Source organism: Dermacentor albipictus, chromosome 8, assembly GCF_038994185.2.
Source record: "Dermacentor albipictus isolate Rhodes 1998 colony chromosome 8, USDA_Dalb.pri_finalv2, whole genome shotgun sequence".
NCBI classification, from domain to species: Eukaryota; Metazoa; Arthropoda; class Arachnida; order Ixodida; family Ixodidae; genus Dermacentor; species Dermacentor albipictus.
The window spans coordinates 16,309,218-16,336,033 of record NC_091828.1 but is presented as its reverse complement, the minus strand read 5'-3'; the positions used below and the strand labels follow the sequence as shown (position 1 = coordinate 16,336,033).

General features: G+C 46.8%; 1 protein-coding gene across 3 annotated transcripts in view; it reads right to left on the bottom strand.

Annotated features, from left to right (window-relative positions):
• The window catches only part of LOC139048629 (zinc finger protein ZFP2-like), a 133,863-nt gene that overhangs the window by 29,629 nt on the left and 77,418 nt on the right, over positions 1 to 26,816 (bottom strand). The window contains exons 6-7 of one of the 3 annotated variants that reach the window (XM_070523082.1): positions 17,004 to 17,198; positions 12,362 to 13,372 (exon numbers count right to left, since the gene is read on the bottom strand). In XM_070523082.1, coding sequence (XP_070379183.1) covers positions 13,362 to 13,372; positions 17,004 to 17,198 — 206 coding nt within the window. In that variant the 3' untranslated portion in view covers positions 12,362 to 13,361. Of the gene's footprint in view, positions 1 to 12,361; positions 17,199 to 26,816 lie in introns of those variants that run through there. The other 2 variants (XM_070523081.1, XM_070523080.1) reach the window with 2 other exon arrangements.

Genomic DNA, 26,816 nt, shown 5'->3' with positions numbered 1-26,816 from the left:
TAGAGTGCGCGCCCATTGGTGCAGGTTTGTGTTCACCTGCCTTGAAGTGCAGATTCCGCAGCCTCCTAAAGTTGTATCCGAGTATAAAAACACGTAATGCCTTGCACCAGTTGCATAGACGTCTGCAACTTGATAGCACACAGTGATCAGGAGCAGAAATCTATACAGGCATCCAAGCAAAGCTGGCTGGCCACACTTCCATTATGAGGGGCTGTAAAAAGGTCTCGCCAAGTATTCCCATAATGTCCTTGAAAAAGAGGTGGTGTTTGGCACTTCTTTAGAATCAAAAACAGATTACAGTGAATGTTGTGTAGCACGTCAAAACAAACTGAGCTTGGTTATCTGCACAGCATGTAATGGGAGGTTGTGCTTCACATAGGAAACAAACTGCTCTGTCCAGTACAGTATTGAGGCCGGTATGGCACCTATTATGTGAACAGTGTCAATATACAAATTACACTTTTCACAGGCCACTGATTTCACCATTATTTTTGTACGATGGTTCTTTCAATCAGTGCTTGTATTACATGAGCAGGTGGATTTGAAAGCAAAGCTTTGTTTGCAAACCTTCCGACTTCCATAATTGTGTGGCAAGGCACTGGCATGTTATCGAATAGCTCACACTTCCTTCCCGATATGTAATTTTGCCTTGGTGGTTCATGACATCTTCACGTACAGAGAGTTCTGCAGAGGATTCGACGTGCAATTGTTCTACTGCTTAAGAATTAGAGCCCCATTATGAGACGAAAACATACAATTTATCCATCCAGATTAACGCCGCCCCCTCAAAAAAAGAAGATACACTGAACCTCTGGCCCATGCATGGACAGTGAACAGAGCAAACAATCTGAAGTATTTTTTTCATGCAAGCCAACACACGAAGATTCTCAATGCATTTTCATTTCGCCACAAATGCATAGGCACAACCGGCTTGGTGCAACATCCCCATCTCGCGCTGCAACAAATTGTGCAATGCCTCGCTGTTTCATAGTGCGACCAATAGATTACGCATGCCCAAAATTCAGCATTGTGCATACTAAGTAACTTCACCAATGAAGAACCCCAAGTTCTTTATGAGATTAGGATTCATAGGTTACTTCACACAATTTGTGATATCCATTTATGTATTTATACTTAATTAACCTCTTTCCCAAGAAAGTGAGCCATTTGGAAGGCACCCTGACAGACAAGTATAACAATCGGCAAAAGGTCATCAATCAGCGAAAAAGCCAGTATCATAAGCAGCCGCATGTGAGATGTCGCTGACACAAAATTTAAGTAGGCTACACAGAAGTGACAAACTTGGCAATATGGCGTGTCTAAACATTGCTTCAATGTAACGCTGGCATTGAAGGCACCTTAATTCCTACGTACGCTCCGTCCACACACCCGACTACGTTCGTAATGTTCCCACGAAGTGGGAAGCATTCTTATTTTATGCCCGCTCAGCCGCAGTATTCTGGAAAGCTAGCCACCGCTTACGCACTGCCGCATCGATAAGCGCGTCAGACACATCTCTGACACAGTGGCTAACAGTAGTTTGATGGCGTCCAATGTAACGCTCGGCGCCGACGTTTCCCTGAAAACTCCCAGTCCTGTAGAAACGGAGGGCACAGATGACTTGCTCTACGACGGTGAGCGAATGAAGCCCGCCACACTGTCTCCGCAGACGAGAGTCTTCGCCTAGCTCGTCACACAGCCAGCGCACTGATGTCTTCGACAGGCGAAGAAAGTCCCCGTCGGTCATGTAGGTGAACGGGTCCGGACGGTCATACTGACGCTTGCTGCCTCTGGATGCAATGAAACAGGCTGCTGCTGCCGCCGCCATGTTCCCGAGTTGAACTCGGAGGGGGTTTCGCGATGTACGAGTTTAGCACGAGTTCACCTGTCAATCAAAACCAGAGGTCACGCTCCGCGCGAGGCATGTAACTCTTGTGCGCGCACCCACTACAGTCGGGCCACGCCCAACTTATCTTCCGGCAACAGCGACGCGGTGTCGAGCTGAGAGGCATCAACAATCTTGACCGCCGACATAAAACGCGCACAACGCACTGTCATCGGTGATGTACTGAACACCACTATCAAAAACAAAGCGTTGACTGTCGCTGGCTTATGCATACATTTTCTCGGGCTGAGATGGCAGCACAACACGGTTTCATTGCCTTCATTGTGGCGCGTAGCGCACAGTAAAGAATTATCGGCACGTCACTGTAGCTGCTTGCAAGGCGTCGATGCGCCGAGTGGGACGACGATGCTGAGGAGTGCGTATTGCAGCAGTCGTTTCAGATGGCTGCTCTGTCATCGGTGATGAAACGGAGCCACAGCGTCGTTAACACGATCAGCGTCCGAGAATCACTCGCTCTTCTAGACCCAGAGCAATGGCATTTCCTCATCACAAGCACTGCGCACTCAACAGTTCCAACACCTCTCTCCGTTCGAAATCTGATTTCATAACTGCACACAAGAGCCCTCACCTGCCAAAATGCGAGTGCTGCGGTGTCGTTACGATATCCATCTGCGATCGCTGCTGGCTCCAGCAGAGGTAATCCGCAAGCACCTTCGACTGCACAACACACTCATATACTGCGTACATGCGCTCAGAGGCACCTTCACTGGGCAAGCGATGACAAGCGATGAATTGTGTCGCTGGGGAAGCACGCACTTTTCACAATGTATCGCAGAGGCTTCGCGCACAAAGATAAACTGGTACATTTTCACTGAACTGCGTCACTACGCACTCTAAAATAACATACCGGCATTTTGCAGCGACAGCTGTTGCGTCGTTTTTAGTTGGTAAAGTGGGGGCCTTAATAGCCTAGTGAAGCGCCTGCGATGAACAGCCGTACCGCGGCGCTGCGTTTTTATTCCCCGAATAGAGAAAGAGTGGCCATGACCCTCCATGGATCATGACCGACTTTGTTGAGAATAGCACTGCAGCGCCCCTAGGCGCCTTATCACCGTATGAACGCCCTCGTGCGTGCGACCCGCTTCAACGTACCGCTTCTAAGCTCTCGCGTCACTGTCGCCACTCGCGGCAAGAACAGTGCGAAATTTAATTTGCTCGATCTGCGTTTGTCATCACAAATTTCTAGCGTTGAAAACGAAAAACAGATACTTAAAGAAATAAAAATTTTTGTTATTCTATTTGTTGTATTTTAACGTATTCGTTTGAGAGTGAAAGTGTAGGTGCAAGAATGCGCCGCATGTACCCTGTTCGCATTCGTTGTAGGATAGAAAGATAGCGCCCGAAAGAAGAGGCACGCCCTTGACGCGCCCGGGAAAGGCGTGGCAAGCGGCTCACGGCAAGTGTGCAGACAGACAGCGAGACAGTCACGGTATTGATAAGTTGCGATAATCCGTTGATAACAATGCGCGGCGCTGGCGCGTTTCGTTGTGCAGCCTTCTGCGCTTGAAACGTGGAAGCAGCGTGCCGCGCAGGGTGCGCTCATGTTGTCATACGCGGTTTTTTGTCTACATATTTTTTTGCCTGCACCTTCGGCGCGTTTCGCGCTATCTCCGTTCACTGATTGCCGTCGAGCAAACTCGGGTAAAACTCGGGCGAACGAGAAACTCGGCGCATCCTGCATAGCACCCCAGTATTAGTTAAGTCAGCGTGCTACTGCCGAGCGTTTCTGTGAGGAAATGCAAAAATTCGATATTATACCATGAACTACTCGTTGTGAGCAAACCTGTTTTAGCGGAATAAAATCAACGTAACTGCTGTAGAAGTCATATATAGCCAGCTTTGTGACATACTTGTTGCACCGCGGCGGGTATGGTATCATAATTTATTTTGTTATAGCGCAAGCTTGCGCTACAACAAAATAAGATATGCCGTACCAACAAGCCCCTATTGCTATCCTCATGGTATCATAACTGGATTCATATGGGCTATGCTTTTGCGATTGTCTATCCGCGTATGAAAAACCCGCAATGGGCTGGTCTGCGTCGCTTCGGCTGGCACTGTAGCGTTGCCTTCGAGAGCTGCATTGTTGTCTAAGAAATTAGCTCTTTGAATAAATGTTCGCAAAGGAAGACGTCGTAAAAATATATTTGAGACGACCACCATAAGTATACAAGCAGAGAGAACGAGGGCGAACAAACGAAAACAGCGCAGAAAGCGCCCGGACAACGCCCGAACTGTAGCAGACGACAGGCGCGAGTCCGTGCCCTGACGTCACGCGAGCGGCGCTCGCAGCGCAGCTCGCGTTCGTTCTCTGGGCTAATAACGATGTGGGGGCTCTCCTGGACATTTTTGCAAATACTCTCGAAATCACAGAAGCACCTTACCTTTAAAATAATAATATTGGACAAACAGAAGGCACAGAATGGCTTACAGTCGCTATCTCTTTACCTACTACATACGGTAAGCTGGGACACTGCGCGCGGCCGCCGCGATCGATTCCCCCAAACCAGTTTCTTGCGTTATAGGTAGCAATCGCTGAGAAAACTATGTGAAATATGTTCTTATAGTGGGCCGTCTGTGTAACCAAATGGAGCATCACAGAATGAAGCTTCAATGCAGCGATCGCACGGGTTCGCGGTGACCGACTGCGCGTCTACAAGCATGTCCGCGCACAATGTTTTGCTTTCGCTACGAGAGCGTTTTCGCACCGTGCCGTGTGCTTTATGCTTCAGCATATGAGCATTTGACCGTACGCAAGCAACCATTGTTGCATGTACACTATCAGAGCTGTTCAAAAATATATTTCGTTATAGCTAAGGACTTCGACGTCTATACGGCGACTTGTGCTGTGCCGTCGCGATGATTCAGTGTTTTCTTCTAAAGTCTTCGAAGCTTCAATATCATTATTTCTCTAGCTTCACACTGGATGCTTATCGGTCTTCTAAGCGGGCAATTACCCGCTGCTTCTTTTTTTCATCCAGTACAGTATCCATTGTCTGGTGCTACACAAGCATCAACATATGCCATGCCTTTTTTTTAATGCGATTTGTACCGTTCCCTTTCCATTCCAGTAAACTTCCTTTCTTCATTTCTTTATTATCATCATGATAGGTGGTACAGTGCATACGCAAAATACTGTTGGACCCAATAGCCGCCGGCTAGTGGATGGGTCCGGATGCGAAATATAATACACATTCGGTACAAGCATAGGGGGATCAATGCAGAGGATGAAGGCTACACATTAGCACATTAAAAAAAGGGAAAAAAAGGATTTCCTTACAGCATACATAAAAATTATCACCAGTTACATAAATTATCAAACCGCAAAGAAGAGAACGCCAAGCAAGAATACAGGCACCGAATCAGTGGTTTATAGCTAATAAATATTGTTACGTGTGGAAAGACACAGACGAAAGATGCTATTCGCACGCCATTTACACTGGAGCCACGCTGACACTCGCTCGTGCCAAGGGCACCGACCAACTTCGTCGTTCTCGCGGCGGCTCGTCTCTTGAGCATCGCTCAATGATATTGTTACGTGAAGCTGAAGCAGACTGCTATTTACAATTTATTTACAGGTAAGCTCACGGAGCCAAAAATGACGACGATATATCAAACTGGCACACGCGTCGTCTTCGTCCTCCTCAGTGCAGCCACACTGTGGCGGCTGTTCCGTAGCAATATCGTAATATTAACCCCCGACAGCAAAAGCCCCGTCACGGTGCTGTTAAATATCCAAGGTGCATGGAGAGTTGTAGGGCTTGAGTCGGGCAACGTGGACAATGTCACTGGTTGTCACAGCGGAGGACGTAGTGGGCGTGGCTAGAACGATTTCATAGGTGACATCGGTCACTTTTCGTATCACGCGATATGGGCCTGTGTAACAGGAAAGCAGTTTTTCACAAAGGCCGACTGTGCGCGATGGTGACCAAAGCAACACGAGGGCGCCGGGCACAAAATGGACATCACGGTGACGGAGGTCGTAGCGTTGTTTCTACTTGTCTTGAGACACTTGTAGACGAGCGCGCGCAAGTTGGCGAGCATGGTCAGCATGGGCGATTGCATCACGGGCATAATCGCTAGTTGAAGCTGTGGCGGACGGAAGCACAGTGTCCAGTGGTAGCGTCGGTTCACGGCCATACAAGAGGTAAAACGGGGAAAAGCCAGCAGTTTCGAGAAGGGAAGAGTTGTATGTAATGGTAATGTAAGGTAGAGCCAGGTCCCAGTCACGGTGGTCGTCTGAAACGTATTTGGATACAAGTCTGTAAGGGTGCGGTTCAAACGCTCAGTGATGCCGTGCGTTTGGGGGTGATAGGAGGTGGTAAATTTATGCTGTATTGAGCAGGCACGCATGATGTCGTCAATGACTTTGGCCAAAAAGGTGCGGCCACGGTCTGTAAGCAATTGACGCGGAGCATCATGCATCAAAATGATATCATGTAGGAGGAAGTCCGCAACATCAGTTGCGCAACTGGTCGGAAGAGCACGGGTTACGGCGTAGCGGGTCGCGTAGTCTGCCGCGACTACAACCCACTTCTTTCCTGATGTAGATTCCAGAAATGGGCCGAGAAGGTCCAAGCCGACCCGATGGAAGGGCTCGGTAGGGATGTCGAGCGGCTGCAGGTAACCAGCAGGGAGCTGGGAAGGCTTCTTGCGTCGTTGGCAAAGTTCACAAGCGGCGACATAACGTCGTACGGAACGGGCAAGGCCCAGCCAGAAAAAACGCCGACGTACACGGTCATAGGTTCGAGATACGCCGAGTTGTCCTGCCGTTGGTGCGTCCTGAAGCTCTTCTAGAATGGTGGAGCGGAGGTGTTCAGGTACTACAAGCAGGAACTCAGAGCCGTCCGGATGAAGGTTACGACGGTACAGAGTACCATCGCGGAGGACGAAGAGGCGTAGAGCAGCATCGGCCGGAGAGTGTTCAAAACGGTCGATGAGTGCTCTGATGTAGGCGTCAGAGTCAGAGTCGTCAACAGGGTGACGCGACAAACTGTCAGCGTCTTGGTGCAGGCGGCCAGACTTGTACACCACGGAATATGATAATTCCTGTAGCCTCAAAGCCCATCGACCAAGCCGGCCTGTAGGATCTTTTAGCGATGAGAGCCAGCAGAGAGCATGATGGTCGGTGGCTAAGGAAAAAGGGCGACCGTAAAGGTAAGGACGGAACTTCGCAACCGCCCAGAAAACAGCAATGCATTCGTGTTCCGTAATGGAATAGTTGTGCTCCGATGGTGCTAGGAGGCGGCTCGCATAAGCAATAACGCGATCCTTGCCACGCTGGCGCTGGGCTAAGACGGCACCTACGCCATGACCGCTGGCATCTGTACGTAATTCTGTAGGGGCATCAGGGTCGAAGTGGGCGAGAATTGGTGGTGAGGTTAGAAGAGGGACGAGACGAGAGAAGGCGGCGGCTTCTGCAGTACCCCACGAGAATCGTACGCCTTTCTTCAAAAGATTAGTTAGGGGCCTAGCAAATGTCGCAAAATCTGGAACAAAACGACGAAAGTACGAGCACAGCCCTACAAAACTTCGAACGTCTGCGGCTGTCTTCGGAACCGGAAACTCTCGGACAGCGCGAGTTTTGTCGGGATCAGGCTGTACTCCGGAAGCGTCAACGAGATGGCCCAGAAGAGTAATTTGTCGGTGGCCAAAACGACATTTGGACGAGTTAAGTTGCAGCTTCGCCTTGCGAAATACATCAAGTATAGTTGTGAGACGCTCAAGGCGAGTGTCGAACGTTGGCGAGAAGACGATGACGTCGTCGAGGTAGCAGAGGCATGTGGACCATTTGAAACCTTGGAGCAAGGAGTCCATCATACGCTCAAAGGTGGAAGGGGCGTTGCATAATCGAAACGGCATTACTTTAAATTGGTATAGGCCATCAGGTGTAATGAACGCGGTTTTTTCTCTGTCCATATCGTCAACAGCAATCTGCCAGTATCCCGAACGAAGATCAATAGACGAGAAATAGCTGGAACCGTGCAGGCATTCAAGGGCGTCGTCTATACGTGGGAGCGGGTAGACGTCCTTCTTTGTAATGTTGTTCAGGTGACGGTAGTCTACACAGAAACGCCACGTGCCGTCCTCCTTCTTAACCAACACCACAGGTGACGCCGTGGGACTCGATGAAGGCTCAATGATGTTTTCATCGAGAATTTTGTTCACTGCATCTTGAATTACTCGGCGTTCCGACACAGAAACTCGATACGGTCATCGGTGAATAGGCGCAGCATCGCCAGTAAGAACGCGATGCTTGACCGCGAGCGTCTGGCCTAACGGGCGATCGTCGAAGTCGAAAATATCGCGGTAGAACGATAATACTTCGCAAACGTCTTCAGACTGCGAACGGACAGGTCCGTCGCAAACATTTTCTTTATGTTGGGATCGACGCCCGAGGCTGGCGCGAGGGGCATGCTAAGCTCGCGAGAACCATCGGTCGATAACGCTGCCACGTATTGGTCGCCGAGACAATCAATGGTGGCAAGGCAAATACCTTGCGGTAGAACTTGCTTTGCCAATCCAAAGTTACAGACAGGAATGCGAGTGTAGTTCGCAGTAATAGTAAGTATACTGTGAGGCACGGTGACGTCATACTGTATTCGGATGTCGGGCAGAGGAGTGACGAGGTACTCGCCATCAGGAACTGGTGAGAAAGACAACTGTTCAATGTAGGCTATGGACTTTGGCGGCAAGCGAAGAAAGCCGGTGGAGCGTAAGCATCAGTGGGGTGCGTCAGAAGGTTCTGCGAGCATCGGCAACCCAAGGCGAAGGGTACTGGAAGAGCAGTCAATAAGAGCAGAATGGGCGGAGAGAAAATCGAGGCGAAGAATAAGGTCGTGGGGGCAACGAGCAATTACGGTGAAGAGGACAGGAGTGTGGGGCCGGCGATGCTGACACGTGCCGTACACATGCCGATGATAGGCCCAGTACCGCCATCCGCAACGCGGACGACGCGCGCCGACGCTGGGGTGAGGAGCTTGTTCAGTCGTCGTCGGAAGGCAGCACTCATAATAGAAAGATGTGCTCCTGTATCGATGAGTGCCGTAACAGGATAGCCGTCAACGTCAACGTCAAGAAGGTTTCGGTTAGTAGGTAACGTGAGCAGAGGATTTGAGGGCAGGGTCGACAACGCAGAGTCACCTCCAGAAGCTGCAGTGCCTAGTTTTCCGGCTGGGTCCGGGAGGCGATAGGCGGCGAAGAAAAGCGGCGGGGTTGGGGCGAACGAGACTGGTGGCGTCGAGGTGAGGGCGAGCGGCTGTAGCGAAGATTCGGAGCAGGGGCATCAGCGGTAGTGGTTTCATGGCGGGTGGCATAGGGTACAGAAGGCCCAAAGGTGCGGGAATAAGTGGCGGCGTAAGTCCGAGGAGGTGGTGGCCATCGGTTGCGGCAGTGACGAGCGACGTGGCCGATGCGACAGCAGTGGAAGCAGATCGGCCTGTCATCAGGGGTACGCCATTCGGACGGGTTGCGGCGAGATGTGGCAGAAAAGGACTGCCGGGGGCGAGGAGGGCCGCTAGATAACTGGGGACCGCTGGGTCGAGACGTGGAACGCACGGTGTTCAGACCCATGTTTTCAAATTCCTGTCTGACGACGGCCTGAATCATCGCAATGGTGGTTGCTGGCGGATCGGGAGGCGTCGTGGAGAAGGCTGGCGAACAGGCAGCCTAGAGTTCGCGGCGAACAATACGGGTGACGTCGTCACAGGTGGTGGTCTGACGCGGTCCACCCTCACATGTCGACGTAGCAGCAGTGTTGGGTAGCCGCGCAATGTGGTGTGGGATACGGCGGCTCTTAGCCTGTTCAAGGCGACGGCATTCTTTTATAATGGCGTCGATAGTCGAGACGTTGCCGAAAACAAGCAAATTGAAAGCGTCTTCGGCAATGCCTTTCAGCACATGTGCAACTTTATCTGCTTCGGACATATGATCGTCAGCTTTATGGCATAGAGCCAAGACGTCGAGGATGTAGGAAACGTATGGCTCTGTAGATGACTGAACGTGAGACGCACGAGCCTTTCTCGCGGCAGCCTTGGGCCCAATGGGGTCGCCGAACAGTTCCCGTAGCTTCTTTAAAACTGCCCCAACTGGTTATTTCGTCATCATGCGTTTGGTGCCACACGCCGAGATAAAAGATGACATTGGCGAGCATAATCGTTGGGTCCCACCTGTCATTAGCGCTGGCATGTTCATAGAGCTTGATCCAGTCGTCGAAATCCTGTCCCTCCAGGCCAGAGAACACACCTGGGTCACGATGTGGGGCAACCATGACGATTGGAGCAGTCGGACAAGCCGAAGCCGTTGCAGAGGCGGGCTCATCACCAGGAGGCATGGTGACAAGCTCGGTGTGCCGACCACTTCGGAGTTTGATTGTATTATGATTGTATTATGATTGTATTAGGATTGGATTATGATTCGGAATATGATTGTAGTGCTTTACCGAAATTTTGTGCTTTTTTTAAGGTATGTTGCTCCATGTCTCCAAAGGCTATCAGGGCACACAAGATTGGTGAAAAAGAAATTAAGTCGCCCCTGAGAAAGTTCCTTCAGCAGTTCTGGACGACAGAGTTGAGATAGGTGAAATCCGGAACTATTTCACCGATGATGGGTGGGCCGCGCCCACTGCAACAATTACTCAGAAGCATAATCTTAGTTTGTGGACATGTAGTGCATGTCGGCAAGGGTTCATGATAACGCCATTGGGTGTGATGCGTGCCTGAAGTGGCTGCACTTTAAATGTGTCTGTCACATCTACGCCAATAAGTAAGGTGTGGTTTTGTCGGAATTGTGTAAAATTTTCGAAATTATACAGTTTTCTCAATATGGGCGTGTTCAGATTACGCTAATCAAAGTCTCATTACCATTTCTTCTTGTTTTCTATGGAATTTTATATGTTTTGGGCGAATATGTTGACACAAAGGAATAACCCTCAGCTCTGCATGAAACGCTCTAGTTTTCTTGGGAAAACGTTTTATATGACAAGAAATGGAGCATGCTATTTTTGCGATTTCGCAAAGTTCCAAGTCTGGGGCCCTCCTGCATGCACAATTTTTTTTGTCATGCTTGTGTATTTTCTCATGTAAGCCTAACAACTTGTATTGTTTCAAACACTAAGTAGTATTTCTTTTGTGTCTTCTTATTCTGTGAAAAATTCCTAAACATTTCTCCATGAGCTACGCGCTATGTAGAAGCCACTTTTCAGCCTAACCTTCACGCAAGATGTATCGAGATTTGATCACAGATCGCTGAGAACATATTCATGCGCAACAAAAATGTATCGTGTACGCAGGAGGGCCCCAAGCATGGAACTTGGCGAAATCACAAAAACGCTATTCTCCACTTTTTGTCGTATACGATCATAGTCATGGGACCTCGATTACCGTTCTTATATCAACACGTCCTTATATATGTTCGTATTTTTGTCATCTCAATGTGGTTAAGGAGCTGGACGCCGTCTCTGTAGTCCAGATGCTAAAGTGCCGGGCCCCGTCACTGTAGTGTAGACATTAAAGTGCCGGGCCCCGTCAGTGTAGTGTAGATGTTAAAGTACCGGACCCCGTCACTGTAGTGTAGATGTTAAAGTACCGGGCCCCGTCACTGTAGTGTAGATGTTAAAGTACCGGGCCCCGTCACTGTAGTGACGGGGCCCGGTACCTTACTGCAATGCTGCCCAGATATGTTCTTGTGCAAAACAATTACAGGTGAAAATTACTGATGTATGCAAAATGTTGTTCCAAATAGGATGTGGAATAGCGCTATATAATCAGACTGAATTGACTGCAACTATGATCCAGCTAGTAAATATGTGGAACACTGCTGCATATACAACCCAGTAAAAATAACTGTAACAGCTTTGCATATTTTATACTTTATCTGGAATGCAAGTTACATTTAAGTAAGCTGAACGTTTTTGCAAAAAAATTCCTCTTACTAGCTGGAACTTATGCGGAACCAGATTAAGGGTTAGCGTTTGCTTCTGGAAGCTGATCTTTCATGTGTAAGCTTTAGACAAGAATGCCACAAATGGTGAAAACATGACATTGCATATTGTACAGACTTTCATTGTGTTGCAAGAAAATGAATGCAAATATGGTTTAAACAGGAGACTAGACTTTTGTTCATGCTTGAAGGGCATGTTAGTTCAAAAAGACGCATGATGGTATTTTTTATCTTTGTTTCAGCAAAATATTTTTTTCCTGGCCAAGGAAACTTCAATATGGCTACTGGTATAAATATAGAATAAGTATTGCAATCACATTGGCATTATTCCTCCTGTCTTTTTTCTTTCTGTTGACAAGGATAACGATACTCATAGTCATTAAAATACAGTAGTAAACAACACTGCAGGAAATTTAGGTAATGAGAAACAATATATACCTTATGAACTTTTTTGATAGAAATAGGACATTTATGCAGAATTTCGTTGTTAAGTGCAAAGTCAGTGGGAGCAAGAAATAAACAACAGATACAATGCATATTTATTCGTAAATGACATGAGGTGAAAAATAAAGGTTGGGTAACCCTCAATTGAAATCAGTGGCTCATCTTATGATAGGCCGAAAATGTCTAACAGAAATCTGTTTATTTTGACATCACTAAACAAAGCACACAACAGGACTGCAATGCAGGAAAATGTCATTGCAGGAGAGAGACCCTGTAATGTTGAGTTTCTATTTCTACTTAAGCAAATGCTGAATGATTGAGCTTATAATGCCTGCATCCATCTTGAAATGTACTATATACATGTGCATCCAATACATTTTTTAGCGCTGCATGTGTCTCAGAAAGCAGCATGAGAACCTTTACCCATCACCTGCCTAAGTGCTGTGCCATAAAAACATAAGCCAAAAAAAAGTAATTACCACTAAAATACTGATTTTACCATAAGAAAGCCACGTATACCTCAGTAAAATTTGGTGTGACTCTTGCTTGAAAGCACTTTCTTTTCCAAAATTCCAAAATTTAACTTGTGTTTGAGGACCTGCAATGGGTCTCTCCCAGTGAGGTCCAGTGTACATTATGAAGTATATCAGTGTAGCTTTTCAAAACATAAACAATTATTCATGAGATTTACCCAATACAGTTACAGTGTGAAAATGTGAATGGGTACCAGTTATTCAAATCTTGAAGATAGATTTTTCTAGTGCCTTAAGGGCGTACAAGAAAACAGTAACTTGAAAAGAATTTTTCTGGCCTCTTGGCTGCAGCAAGATGTTCAAGCACATAAAGCTCCGGCATTTTTCATCCCATAAAGGGCAGCCTTGGTTGCACAAAGATTAACAGCATAAAAAGAGCCAGAACTGAGTTGAGGTTATTCCAACTTCAGTCTTCTCCGAGTCAGTGGGATTGTTTGCTGATCAACTACGAGACGCTTTCGGCCTTGTTCCAACATTCTCCTCTCAGACACCTTAGCAGTGGGCACTTAGGTCCTCTGAACCGGTTTGGAATGGTTTCTTCAATAAGTTCCTGTTCGGGTTCAGTTGTAAGATGAAGGAAAAAAATAATCACTCGTTTGCAGTTCAGCTGAAAATAATGGCTCAGTTCCAGTTTTCAGTTCAGTTCCTATTCAGTTTGACACTCTGGTTAAAGTGCTGTTAACAATTTTTAGAGCCGGACACGTGCATTTTCAACCAAGTTTCCTCCAAGGCAAGAGGGGAGGGGGAAAATTAGGAGTGAGCACAAGGCAACATATTGGCTCAACATGTGATTGTCTAACATAGAGCGGTAGGTTTCAGTGTTTCCACTCTGCAGGCAGAGGAAAAGCCGCCAAACAAGCGTGCATCAATTGAAAACTATAGGCCAACATGCAGAGTCTTGGAGGTCACGTGTTGGGCAGATACTGCTAGGGATAAAGCAAAAGGAACAGCATCATGCAGAGTTCGTTGGCCAAATTAGACTGCATGACCTAATGCTTTCTCCTAGTCGATTTTCTTTTGTAGGCAGGGGTGGGAGGGAAAGCATGTGGTAACACGATCAAGCGCAGGCTAAGCGGAAGGGAAGGAAAAGTCCGGTGAGCTCTAGCCAGGCCGTGGCTGCGGATAACTGTGCACGTGGCTGAGTGCATATGCAGATGACACACCCTGACTTGGAGGCAATCTGCGGTGAGCTCAAAGGCTAGCCGAGATGGCTAGTGCCTTGATTCGGGGTGTTCATGCACATCTAGGATTGAAGGTTGCGTAATCTCAAGTTCCAAAGACAAAGTGAAGCAAGTGGCAGCAAGAAGCACTCAATGCCTGTCGCCGGCGCTCTACCATCACACCAGCATTGCAACAGTGAGTGTTTGCAGTCATCGAGTGAGATGTGTTCATGTTTGCCTTGGCACCTGTGACACTATGCTCACTAAATTAATTAGCAAAGCAAATGTGCATTGATAAATATAAATATAAATGATCCTATACATATAGGATCAACAAAACTATGAACCTTATTTTGTTTAGTCCAATAGTTTGCTCTCACTATCAGCATTTCCGGCAAAAATGACATCACTATCAGCAACGTTTTTTCGCAAAACTATTTCTGATCCCACGCTCAAATACTGATAAGGTGTATGAGTACGAACATACTGGCAGCATGCTTCCTGCAACAGCCGGGTACAAGCCACTCCGCCGGCCACAGCGCTTAGGCTGCTAGGGTTAATCCGCACTGCTTTGTCGGGAGTGGGCAACCCGTGTTGTAGTTTTGTGCCGAGCCAGTTGACATGACGGCACCTCTGTTCATGGACACCATGTTTGCGACATCACACACACGGTTCATGGCTGAAACTTCCTACGGTGTCCAAAACATCAGTTATTGCTGTTGTACATTGGTGGTAGGGGTAGGCAGTGGTGCTTCAGGAATTATTCAGGTCCAAAAAATTGGGCAGCAATTGTATTTAATATTTTACTGCCTGAATATATATATATATGCATGTTAAGGCACTTGTAAACCAAAATTTCCTCTGCTATATCCAATACCATGACAGATTTCCGATTTTAAATTTTGATAAAGCAGGAGAAACTCCACTAAACTCAAACATGACCAACCAAATTTTCTATTTACTACATTATATCCAATGATTCGTTATATCTGTGCTCATTACACCAAGGTTCGAGTGCATATAAACATACATTACATGGAGTAACATATAGCAAACACAGCATTTCATAACAGAACTTAGCAAAGCACATCATTCAGACATTTCAAGGGTAATTAATAAAATGAAGCCTCATTCATACGTTTTAGAAAAAGAACGTGATAAAAAAAAACGTACTAACCGGGGAAATGTACGATCCGAAGTCATTAATAAAATTGAGACTCAACTATTGTTGACATCTACAAATGCGATGTGTCACGCTGATCGTTGCGGCACGAGACGCCAACATGTGGGGTGCTGATGGTGCACTGGCAGCCGGAGATGCATTTTATTTTCGGTGGTGTTCTAAGAAGGGGATGGGAGACCGAAACGAGATCGAGCTGGTGGGCTACACTGGATGCCACCGAAGCAAAACGTGATGCCCACATCGTGCCGCCTGCAGCAGGGAACGGCGGCGCGTTTGAATTATGATTTTATTCCCTACTAAAAGCGTGCAGTGGCACTACACACCACGCACTGTAAAACAGATAGGTGAAGATGCTTATTGCAGTAGGTTTGGCGGCGATAGCTGCGAATGCAGCGTGCACCAACCGAGGTGGCTATATACCGTTCGTGATATGGTGCGCCTTGTGCCTTTTCTTGTTTACATGGGATCTAGCAGCCCGCAAACGTATACAATCGCAGTCTGCAGCAGAGAACGGTGGTGCATTTCGGTTATCGCCTATTACAAGCGTGTGCTACGCTTCCGACAGCATCACGTATGTGCTGTCAAACAGATAGGCAAAATGCTCATCGCAATAGGAGTGGCGGTGTTCGCTGTGAATGTTGCGTACGACGACCTTGGAGAAGATTTGCTCGTACTGAAATGAGAAACTGAGTGTGCGCCAGCGTTTCATGTGAGACAGGCGGGCGAGTACTGCAGTGAAGCTGCCATGGCAGGCAGCTATATACTGCTCTCGATTGCTCATGCCTCGCATATTTTCTTGTTTACATGGGATCCAGCGGCCAGAAAATGCATCATAGGATCACAATTTGGTGACACACTGAATGCTGGTGCCGAAAATTCATGTATTCTGGGAACGCATGAACCGGTAAAAAATGAGCGTAACTTGATCGGGTCATTTTTTGCGTTCTCGGTTGCGGATGTTGGCACCAGAAAAACGTACGTAACGGGTAGGTATCAACGAGGTTCTATTGTAATAAGCATTACAATGCACTATATTGAATATACATACTTGAAAAGCACAGAAAACCTTAGGAAAAGCATAAGCAGCTTCTTCACATACACAGGATTCTTCAGAAAGTGCAAACTATCATTGTGTAACCGGTAAAGTTCAACACCCTCAGCGGTGTAGCCTGTTTCACTACACATGTTGCTTTGGAGTTAGTGTGTTATACTTCTCAAGAAATGGTGCAGTTATTTTTGCAATAAGCTAATTTGAAAAAAAAGGTGTTTGCGAATTACAAGATAGTAATAAGAATGTACTTTGATAATTCAGGGGTGAGCGTTTCTTAGTTGTGCCTTTGCATAAAATAATGTAACATAAACAGGGCCACTCTAATGCACCACAACACTATTACTACAAATGTCCTTGCAACTTTCTAGACCAGCCTGAAACATCTTTTGAAATGACTTGGCAGCTGAACATTGAAAAGCATACTGCGACGCTTGTGCTACCTGATGCAGGAGAACATCATTAAGCATGCTTCATGTGTATGTAATGCCTAATTCACCCTAGCTCAAGATGGCTGTTGACATACTCTCGGTATCAGAGTGCTTTGCTTTCTTATGTCTCTTCAAATAATCAGCCCTGACAAAGGACTTGAAGCAGACATCACAGCGGTATGGTAAGTCACCTATATGAATGCGTAGGTGTTGCTTCACGGCGTACTTCTGGGAGAAGGTCTGAGGGCACGACGGGCATTGAAATGGCCGCTCACCTGTGTGGACGCTCATGTGTTTCTTCAATACAGACTTTCGTGAAAATCTCTGAGGGCATGAAGGACACTGAAAAGGCTTCTCGCCTGTGTGAATGCGTTGGTGTACGTTTAGGTTGATCCTTTGTGAAAAGCTTCGAGGGCAGATATGACACTTAAATGGGCGCTCGCCAGTATGGACCCTGGTGTGTGCCTCCAGATGACAACTCTTATCAGTTTCGTAATCACAGAGGCAACAGTGGTAGCGGCATCCCAGCTGCGAGTTGTCACCCTCTGTCGTTGCTGCACAAGCAAAACAAAAGTGAAATTTCATTATGAAATGCCAAAGAAATGAACTTAAAGTAGTGCTGAACAACCACTCAGGCTTGGTGAAAAAACAATTCGCAGATAACATATGCTGCTGCAAACATCTCAGCCGAATTTCGCAGTCATGCACAGTGCATGGAGCTTACAATCAAAGTGCAAGGTCACATTTTTCTCACACGCACTGTTTTCAAACTAGGCGTTCTCCTCACCTATATTGAAGCAATTGGCAGCTTGCATATGTCGTCATATGCAAGATTTCCATTGACAGCTGCTAATGGCTGATAGATGAAATCGATCAAAAAGAGCGTTTGGATCAGTACACTTTTTCTGACTGTTACCGAGTATATTTATTGATGCAGTTTAATAAGCAGGCTGAAGTAAGGACTGATGTTTCAAATTTTGGTAAGAGTTATGTACTTTCGAAAGAAATCGGCTACCATCTATTCACACTCAGCCGTAGTTACTCGTGCAGGAATTAACCTTTGGCCACATTGTTTATCGGTATCATAGCTGCCAGGTTTCGCTTATTTCAATTAGTTTTGGACACTCAACTAGCCTCAAACCACACGTAACTCAAGAGTCAGACCACACATATGGTTGCCAGTGCGCGCTCACTTCTGGCCACTCCTGGCCTGACACCTTGGCAGGCATTGCTTTTGACAGCACTTCAAAATGCCTAACTTGGATGTGGCTACAATCTGTCAGTCAAGCTGGTGCAGGACCAAGCCAGTCCGCATCACGTAGCATGGCCAGCAGACTGCAGCACATGCATGCGAGCGCTCACTCCTGTCCTGAACAGAGCAATCATTGCCCACAATTGCATCAGCTGCGTCTGCTACATAGTGTAGACACCATGGGGTGCAGTGACGAGACCACTCCCCAAGGACAACCACATACTCTGAGTAGTCTCTGTGGGTGGCATGGTTCCAAGAATGTGGCTAGGCAGCCTGCGCACAGACATCCAACTGGAACAGGTCATCTGCTACGAGTTGCACACCTTCAAGGTGTTGCCATCACAGTCGAAGCTTGTTATGTAAGGAACCCTTTAAACACAAGTCCACAGTGCTGCATTCATTACTTACCGGATGTGGGTACTGCTGCCATACCTAAATGCACAACTCAACCGTAAGTTGAGGGATAGCTTTAACGTTTGGTATATTGTAGGCGCCAAAAACAGTAGTGGCATATACAAGAACATCCAAAATCAAATTTGAACCGGGCCACAGTGATGTTCAGTAGGTGCAGCATTGTGGGTTTGCCCGCTCCGCTGTAGCCTTTGCAAAGCAAGGTATTGAAAAAAAAAGCATAAGCACCGTGAAGGATAACAAAAGGCAATCTTTGATTGGCAATAACTTTGCTGATAATGTCTCCCCCTGAAAGTGTCTAACTCAAGAGATCAAATAGAATTCAGCTGTCAAAGTTGATAAACAATAAGAAAGTAAGTGCCGTTTGAAGTTATAACGTGGGAAAAATTGAGGAAGCAGTAAAATATTGCCACTGTATAAAATCAATCAGAAGAAAACTTGGCATTTGACAGGGCAAGATGTATGCAGTCAAAGCAGGGTAACAATATTAGCAATTTCGATGCGATAGCGAAAGCAGCAGAATAATTATATACTGACCTGTACAGTACCCAGCGCAGCCACGCAACTTTCATTGGAAGTAGTGATAAATGAGTTACAGAGGCTCCTTCTATAACTAGCGATGAAGTTAGAAGGGCCTTGTAAGACGTGTCCCGGGGAAAAGCAGCAGAAGATGGAATAACAGTCAATTTAATTAAAGATAGAGGATATATTATGCTTGAAAAACTGGTGGCCCTTTATACGCTACGCTGCACAACTTAAATTGTACCAGAGAGCTGGAAGGATGCCAACATTATACTAATCCATAAGAAGGGAGACATCAAAGAACTGAAGAATTATATATCTATTAGCTTGTTTTCAGTACTGTATAAAATATTCAGTAAGACAATTTCCAATTGAATCAGGGCAACACTTCAATCAACTAAGAGAATATGCTGGCTTCACAAAAGGATATTCTACAATGGATAATGTCCCTGTCGTCAAACAGGTAATTAAGAAATCGCAGTCAACAATTAACCTCTCTATGTGGCTTTCATACATTATGAAAATGCATTTGATTCAACATAGATACCAGCAGCCATGGAGGTACTGGGCAATCAAAGAGTACAGGAAGCTCATGTGAATTTCTTAGGACATATATACAAAAATTTCACGTCTACCTTCTTCCTCCACCAGAAAAGTAGAAAATTGCCTATCAAACAAGTAGTCAGGCAAGGAGACACAATCTTGACAATGCTATTCACTGCATACTTAGAGGAAATATTCAAGTTATAAGACTGAGAAGGCTTAGGAGTAAGGATCAACAGCAAATATCTCGGCAACGATCAGTTTGAAGATGTCCAGTTCTGCAACACTCGAGGTGAATTGCAACAAATGATTCAGGACCTTAACCGAGAAAGTGCAGGAGTGGGGTTGAAGATTAATATGCATAAGACAAAGGTAATATTCAATAGCCTGGCAAGAGCAGTCAGCCTCTACAGACTGTGCAGGAGTAGGTTTAGTATGTAGGTCAGTTATGCACAGGAGACCGTCATCATGCGAACTAAATTTAAAGAAGAATAAAAATGGGTTTGTGTGCACACGACAGCCATTACAAATCCTGACTGGGAGCTTACCACTGCCGTGGAAAGAAAAGTGTACAATCATTGCACTGTACTATGCTAACATATGGGGCAGAAACTTGGAGATAAGCAAAGAGGCCCAAGAACAAGTTAAGGACCACAGAAAAAGTGATGGAACAAAAAATTTTAGCCATAACATTTAGAGACAGGAAGAGAGCGGTGTGGACCAGAGAGGAAATAAGGATTGCCAATATTCTAGCTAACATTAGGAGAAAAAAATGAAGCTAGGCAGGCCATGTAATGCGCCGCAAGATAGAGAATCAGTTGACCATTATTTAGAGTTACAAAATAGGTGCCAAGGGAAGCGAAGCATAGTCGAGGATGGCAAAAAATTAGGTGGGGTGATAAAACGGGAAATTTGGTGGGTGCAAATTGGAATCAGCTAGCGCAAGACAAGGGTAATTGGAAGTCACTGGAAGGGGGTCTTCTTCCTGCAGTCGACATCAAAATAGGCTGATGATGATGAACACTGCTTCTACTGAATGTGTAGGAACAGAAGGCCCAGAAAGACTTGCCATCGCGGCTATCATCGTCGAACCTTAGAGACTGGACTAGCGCCTTATGGCGCTAGCCCAGTCTCTTCTTCCACTGCCACTGCGGGGCTCTGTGAGCACTGTCCATTACATGGCTCCCCCACCCCCCCTAGCGATGAAGGCACTGCCATTGAGCGGTTTATGCTGTGGAGATTGCCCCACCAGCGTCTAGATGAGCTGGCTTCAAGCAGTCGATCAAAATTGTCTCTTCGTGGCGTCACGCTTGAGGACTTTAAGGGACCATCATAAGGAGCTTGTAAAGGAGCGCGAGTAGCATCGCGACAGATAAATACGTGACTGCTATGAAGTAAAGATGGGCTCATGTAAACATTTCTGCGGTCGTTACGAAGTGGCGGTGGTATAACAGTGGCCACTGTAATGCAAAGGCGGTCGGCGTAAGATTGTAGGTCTGCAGATGATGGTTCCGAGGTGAAAAACTCACTCGGTATGCGAAGTGTCGTGCCAAAAACGAGTTCTGCTGAGGAACACTCAGCATCTGTTTTCAGAGCTGCGTGAAGACCTAGTAGAACCAAAAGCAGACATTCTGCCCATGGAATCATGAAGTCATGGGAACGAAGTGCTGCTTTCAGTTGACAATGGAAGTGTTCTACCATGCCATTGGAACTTGGGTGATAAGCTGTTGTTTGTATGTGCATTACACCCAAAAGACCAGAGAGAGCTTGAAAGAGGGACAAGTCAAATTGTCCTTCTCTGTTTGTTGTTATGGTGTGTGGTACACGGTGACACGAAATACAGGTATTTAAGATGGCCTGGGCTACAAGACTCTGCAGTAATGTGGGAGAGTGGCACTGCTTCAGGCCAGCATGTGAAGCAGTCGATAAAAGTGAGTATGTATAATTGGTTCGAGGACGGAGGTAGCGGACCAACGATACTGATGTGAACGTGGCCGAAACGAACATTTGGAGGTGGAAAATGACCAGTTGCACTCATAGCGTGTCGACTGACTTTTGTGCGCTACATGCATGCCCACGCTACATGTATGCATGCCCGAGCCTAGCAACGGACGTCAGCATTCATATGCGGCCACAGATACAGTCAAACCCACTTATAGTGTTACCGGTTTTAACAAGATATTGGTTATAACAATGAAAAGCTGCTGCACCGTCAACTTTTGTGTGCTTTCTATGGGGAAATACCACGCTTACAATGTCCCCATGTCGCATTATCGGTTACAACGATGAAGTCTGGCTGATGGTTGCCTGTGCCAAAAGATAATGGAATGCGGACTCTCTGAAAAGAAAAAAAAAGTGAAATGCGAGCCGCTGCACAATCGCCCGCCGCCACAACTGCTGCTGCGCACTTCTCTCATGAGAGATGCATGCCAGCCTCATGCGCATCTCTCCCATCTACGTTCCACCTCTCCAAACACAAATGGGCTGCACCCAATAGCTTTGCGCCGTGCCACCCTCCAAAACACGAATGGACCGTGTCAACTGTGCTGACAGCGCTGCCGGCAGTGCTCCCGGCAGTGCTCCCAGATTGCTTGCTTGGCCATGCTCAGCCCTCAAAGTTGATTTTTTATTCTCTGGCACTTATACTGTGCAATTCTGCTAACAGAATAAGTCCCTCGGGTTTGTATTTGTTCGCTGCGTCGAAGTCGTTCCTGGCCAAGTGGTTTATCAGCCTCATTCAAGTCTCCGCCGAAACGGAACATGGCTGATCTGCCCGCTGGTCATCGGCAATGCATGATGTTGCCAGTGAAAAGGAAGCGCACTGCTATAGATTTGGAAACGAAGTGCTTCTAACTGATGAGGCGATTGTCATGAACGCGCTTGCATCGAATAGCGACAGTGACACACACGACGATAACACTGACGCATTAGGGCAGGCTGCCTCAACATTGTTCCCACGGGAAGCCTTGCCAATCATTCAGACCCTCACGTAATAGTTATGTGGAAACCCGCAAGGTGGAGGGAAGTAATTAATAAAGGGCAGATGAGACATCCACCCAACCGTAGCAATTGCTACAAAGGAAATCCATACGGGTTCCTCGAAAAAAAAGCATTGCAATTGATGAAAAATTCGTCCTGGTCCAGGACTCAAACCCGGGACCACTGCTTTTCCGAGACAGCCGTTCTACCATCTAAACTAACCAGGCAGCTCGCAAATGGTACAACGAAGTTGAATTTATCGACAACTCAAAGCAAAAGCAAGAGTTTGACATAATAGTTCTGCAGAAACTCGCAAGGAGGAGGGAAGTCGTATGTCACTTGCTGTCTGGTTAGCTCAGATAGTAGAGCAGCTGCCCTGGAAAGGCAATAGTCCCAGGTTTAAGTCCCAGAGCCAGGGCAAATTTTTCTTCAACTGCGAGGCTTTTCTTTTGAGGAACCCGTATGCGTTTGTTTTCGCGAGGGACCTTTTGCTTCACTACGCGGAGAACCTGGATGCTTTGGAGAAGGATATTGGCAAGCTTCGCATAAAGCAAGCAAGGCTGACGGACGTGTGGTTTTCTTGAGCAAGTCAGTGGGAAGTACATGTCGAGATGCTTGTGGCGATCTCTCCTCAGCATTTCTTTTGGATTTCTCAAGCTGACAGCCTTCTCGCAATTTTTAAAAGGCTCCTTTTGGGGCCACCAAAGCGATGCCTCGGCGGTGCTTGCATACTGTTTGCCACCCGTGACAGCTCTTTGCAGTTGTTATAGCAGTTCCATTCTTTAACGCCAACAGCCGCGGCTTGCTTCATACGATCAGAGTGCCGAGGAAGCAGTTAAACGAGTGAACACAATCAGAAAACGGATGGAGGAAGGTGGTGGGGAGGGGCACTGGCCTCCCCACCATTACAGTTTTCTCACATCAGTTCTGCCACAACCTCACCCCCTCTATTTTGATTTTTTCATCCAACCCGGTTATAACAATTATCGGTTATAAGAATGGAATTTTCGTGGCACTTGAACATTGTTATAAGTGGGTTCGACTGTATCATTCACATGCATTGCACCCACCATTGATAAAAGACTGCCAAAGGGGTCACTGAAGTCTGCAGGTATTTTTTTTTTTTTTCAGGGTCAAAAACGCATGCAAAGCAATTTGAGCCGAGGTGAACATACAGCAGTAGATTCATTCTCTCAGCATAGATTCTCGCGAGTGCATTCTCGCAACGAAGGTGAAAGGAACACACATGACAGTCCTGTCGTATGTGCTCCTTTCATCTTCGTCTTTAAAGCTTTTATGAAAACTGTCAAGAAGAACCAACTAGCCCAAACGAAGGTATTGTTGCAAAAAATTAAGTTCTTGGGAGACATAATTACCGGTGATGGCATCAAGTCACGCTGTCAAGGCTTTAGAGGCATAGGCTACTGGCCTCCAACCATAATCATGTCGCTGCAACAGAGCTGAACTTATGCCGTCCTGTGAAGCAGCTGAGGTCACCTTTATTTCCCTGTTTGGGTCGAAAATCGCCAACAGTAGGAGCTGGCATGCAGCTTCTGTAAGTTTGAGGCCGCTGTCATCGTGCTAGGCTACTGCGGCGTCAAACAAAAATAACACTTTTGCCGTGTGAAGTTAATAAATACACAGCGTGGCTAGTGTATTTGACTTGCCAGCACCATGAAATAAACAGTTTGTCCAAAGGATGCTCGGTGTTATTATAACTATTTCAGCAAATACTTACCCAGCCTGAAGTGGGGAACTGCGCTTTTGCGATCTCTGATAAAGCACGACGTGCACACTGAATGGACGCACAAAAATGAATGGAGAGACGTATGCAGGTCATTCAGTGCAGCTCCTACTGTTGGCGATTTTCGACCCAAACAGGGAAATAAAGGTGACCTCAGATGCTTCACAGGACGGCATAAGTTCAGCTCTGTTGCAGTGACATGATTATGGTTGGAGGCCAGTAGCCTATGCCTATAAAGCCTTGACAGCGTTCGAACAACTGTACTCCCAAATCAAAAAAGAAGCGCTTCCTTTAACGTTCAGCTGCAAAAGATTTCACCATTTCGTTTATGGCTGCTCAGTGATACTTCAATGTGACCATCGCGCTCTTATGCACATAGCAAGAAAGGTGATATCAGAAATGCCTCCGTGGGTGCAGCGATTTTTTTCCGAGATTGTTGTGGTATGACTACTCACTTACGTTCCCGGCAAACAGCTGACCCTGGCGGACATGCTGTCAAGATCGCCTGCTCCTGGAGGTGGTACCGCTGTGGACATTACCGACATTGAGCTACAGTGAAACCTCATTACACCGTAGTTGGCCGGAGCTCGGAAAAAGTACGTACTAAACGGTAGTACTGTTTAACCAAAATAGCATGAGATCGCCCACTTACCTGTTGACAACGGAGCACGGCACTCAGAGTGTGATGAAAGGGGAAATAGACATGCAGTATTTATTCACTTCACACGGCAAAAGTGTTATTTTTGTTTGACGCCGCAGTAGCCTAGCACGATGACAGCGGCCTCAAACTTACAGAAGCTGCATGCCAGCTTTTCAGCTAGCCCCCTCTCCTCGGCGAACACTGGCATCGCAGATTCCTCGTTGGCGTTACGTATTCTCCATGCATGCGTGCAGTAGTGCTGCAGAAGTCCCGGCGCGCCTTTTTCATTGCCGGGTGCCGGAGTTTGGAATACTTTTCGTTAGGAATAGAGTTACGTCATTGCGCCCCTGTTCTCGTCGCGACAATTGCATTCATGAGGCTGACGTAATGTGCAGCTTATGCCACTGTTGGGCCTGAATCGCCTGTGCTGTCACTTTCCGTGTCATCCTCATTACTGTCGCTAATCGACACTTCGGCAACAACAGAGGTAACGATGGCGAAAAGCCAAACCTCGTAGCCGACATGTCTTCGTGGTCGCAGCAGCGCTGCCGAGCAACTTCTTCGCATTCCAAGTGCCACACACCATAGTCAACAGCAGATCCCTGTCGCGTGCCAACAACGACTTCTTTGTGTCACGTTCAATAGCACGGACGATGTCTAATTTTTCTTTTATGCTGAGCACCCGGCGTTTTTATTATACAAGCCATATGTTCGAGCTTTGGCATGACGCGAGTCCTCGCTTGCACGACGCCATGATGCTCTCTGGCACGGCATCAAAGTGATGTTGATGTGGCTTCACGCGCAAACACACAGGGCGCTTGGAGGCCATTGTTCCTATCTCTGAGGCTTGTTGTTCTGCCGGGCTGCCCGATAGAGACGACACACCGCCGTGTTTGCGTGACAAAAAGTTGAAACGCTACGTTTTAACTGATGCGTACGCAATAAGCTGGTACAGTTTATGCGGATACAAAACACATTATGTTCAATGGCTGCTGAGTTGGGGATTTGACTTTACTACTTTTAAAACGAAACTACTGTTTAAGCGGGTACGATTTAACGAGATTTTGCTGTACATGCTATCAGCGTGGTGTCGTCACTCACTTCCAAGAGGACTGCTCGACACATTGTACGTGAAACAGTGAGTGACCCGTATCTCAAATTAGTGCTGTAAAGGGTCGTGCAAGGAGAAGCAGTGTAAGGTTCATTAGTTCAACGGTTTCTGAGCTGTCAGTAGTAAATGGTATACTTCTCAAGGGGATGAAAGTCGTAATCCCAGCAAGAATACGAGCAGAAATGTTCCCAAAAATCCATGAAGGGCATCTGGGCATAGGAAAATGCAAGGCAAGTGCAAGGCAATTAGTCTACTGGCCTAGTATACACTGTGATATAGAATCATTCATACAAAAGTGCACTATCTGTAAGCGGCATGCCTACAAACAACCAGCCGAGCCCCTCATACTCCAATCGACGCTATCGCAGGCATAGTATCGCATGGGAGTTGATATTTTTCAGTATGGCGGGAAACACTACCTGTGTGCTTATGATGCAACATAAAATTTTTTAGATGTGGACCAGCTGCATGACCTCTCAACAACATCTGTGATTGATAAACTCAGCACCATGCTTGCACGATAACGGCATCCCGTCACAGGTATGCACGGATAACGGGCCGCAGTTTGCAAGCCAAGAATTTGCTCAGTTCACCACATGGTAAGACTTCAAACATGTAACCTCAAGTCCACAATACCCAAGCTCATACGGATTAGCCGAGAAGGGCATGCAAACTGTAAAAAGGATCCTTAAAAAGAAGCAAAAGAAGGCTTTTGGCTAGGTCTGTTGAATTATAGAGCAAGTACTTTGGAAGATGGGCGGTCTCCTGGCGAATTGCTCCAAGGAAGACGCCTGTACACCCTACTTCCCGATTTCACATATCATCCAGTCATTCGAGTAACGAAACACAGCCAGGCTATTCGAAAACCACTGGCCACTACCACCCCTCAAGCGTGACAACGTTGTGCGAGAAAAATGTTGGTTGCAAAAAGGCACAGTTGTAGCGCCAACGAATCCATGGTCCTTTTTCG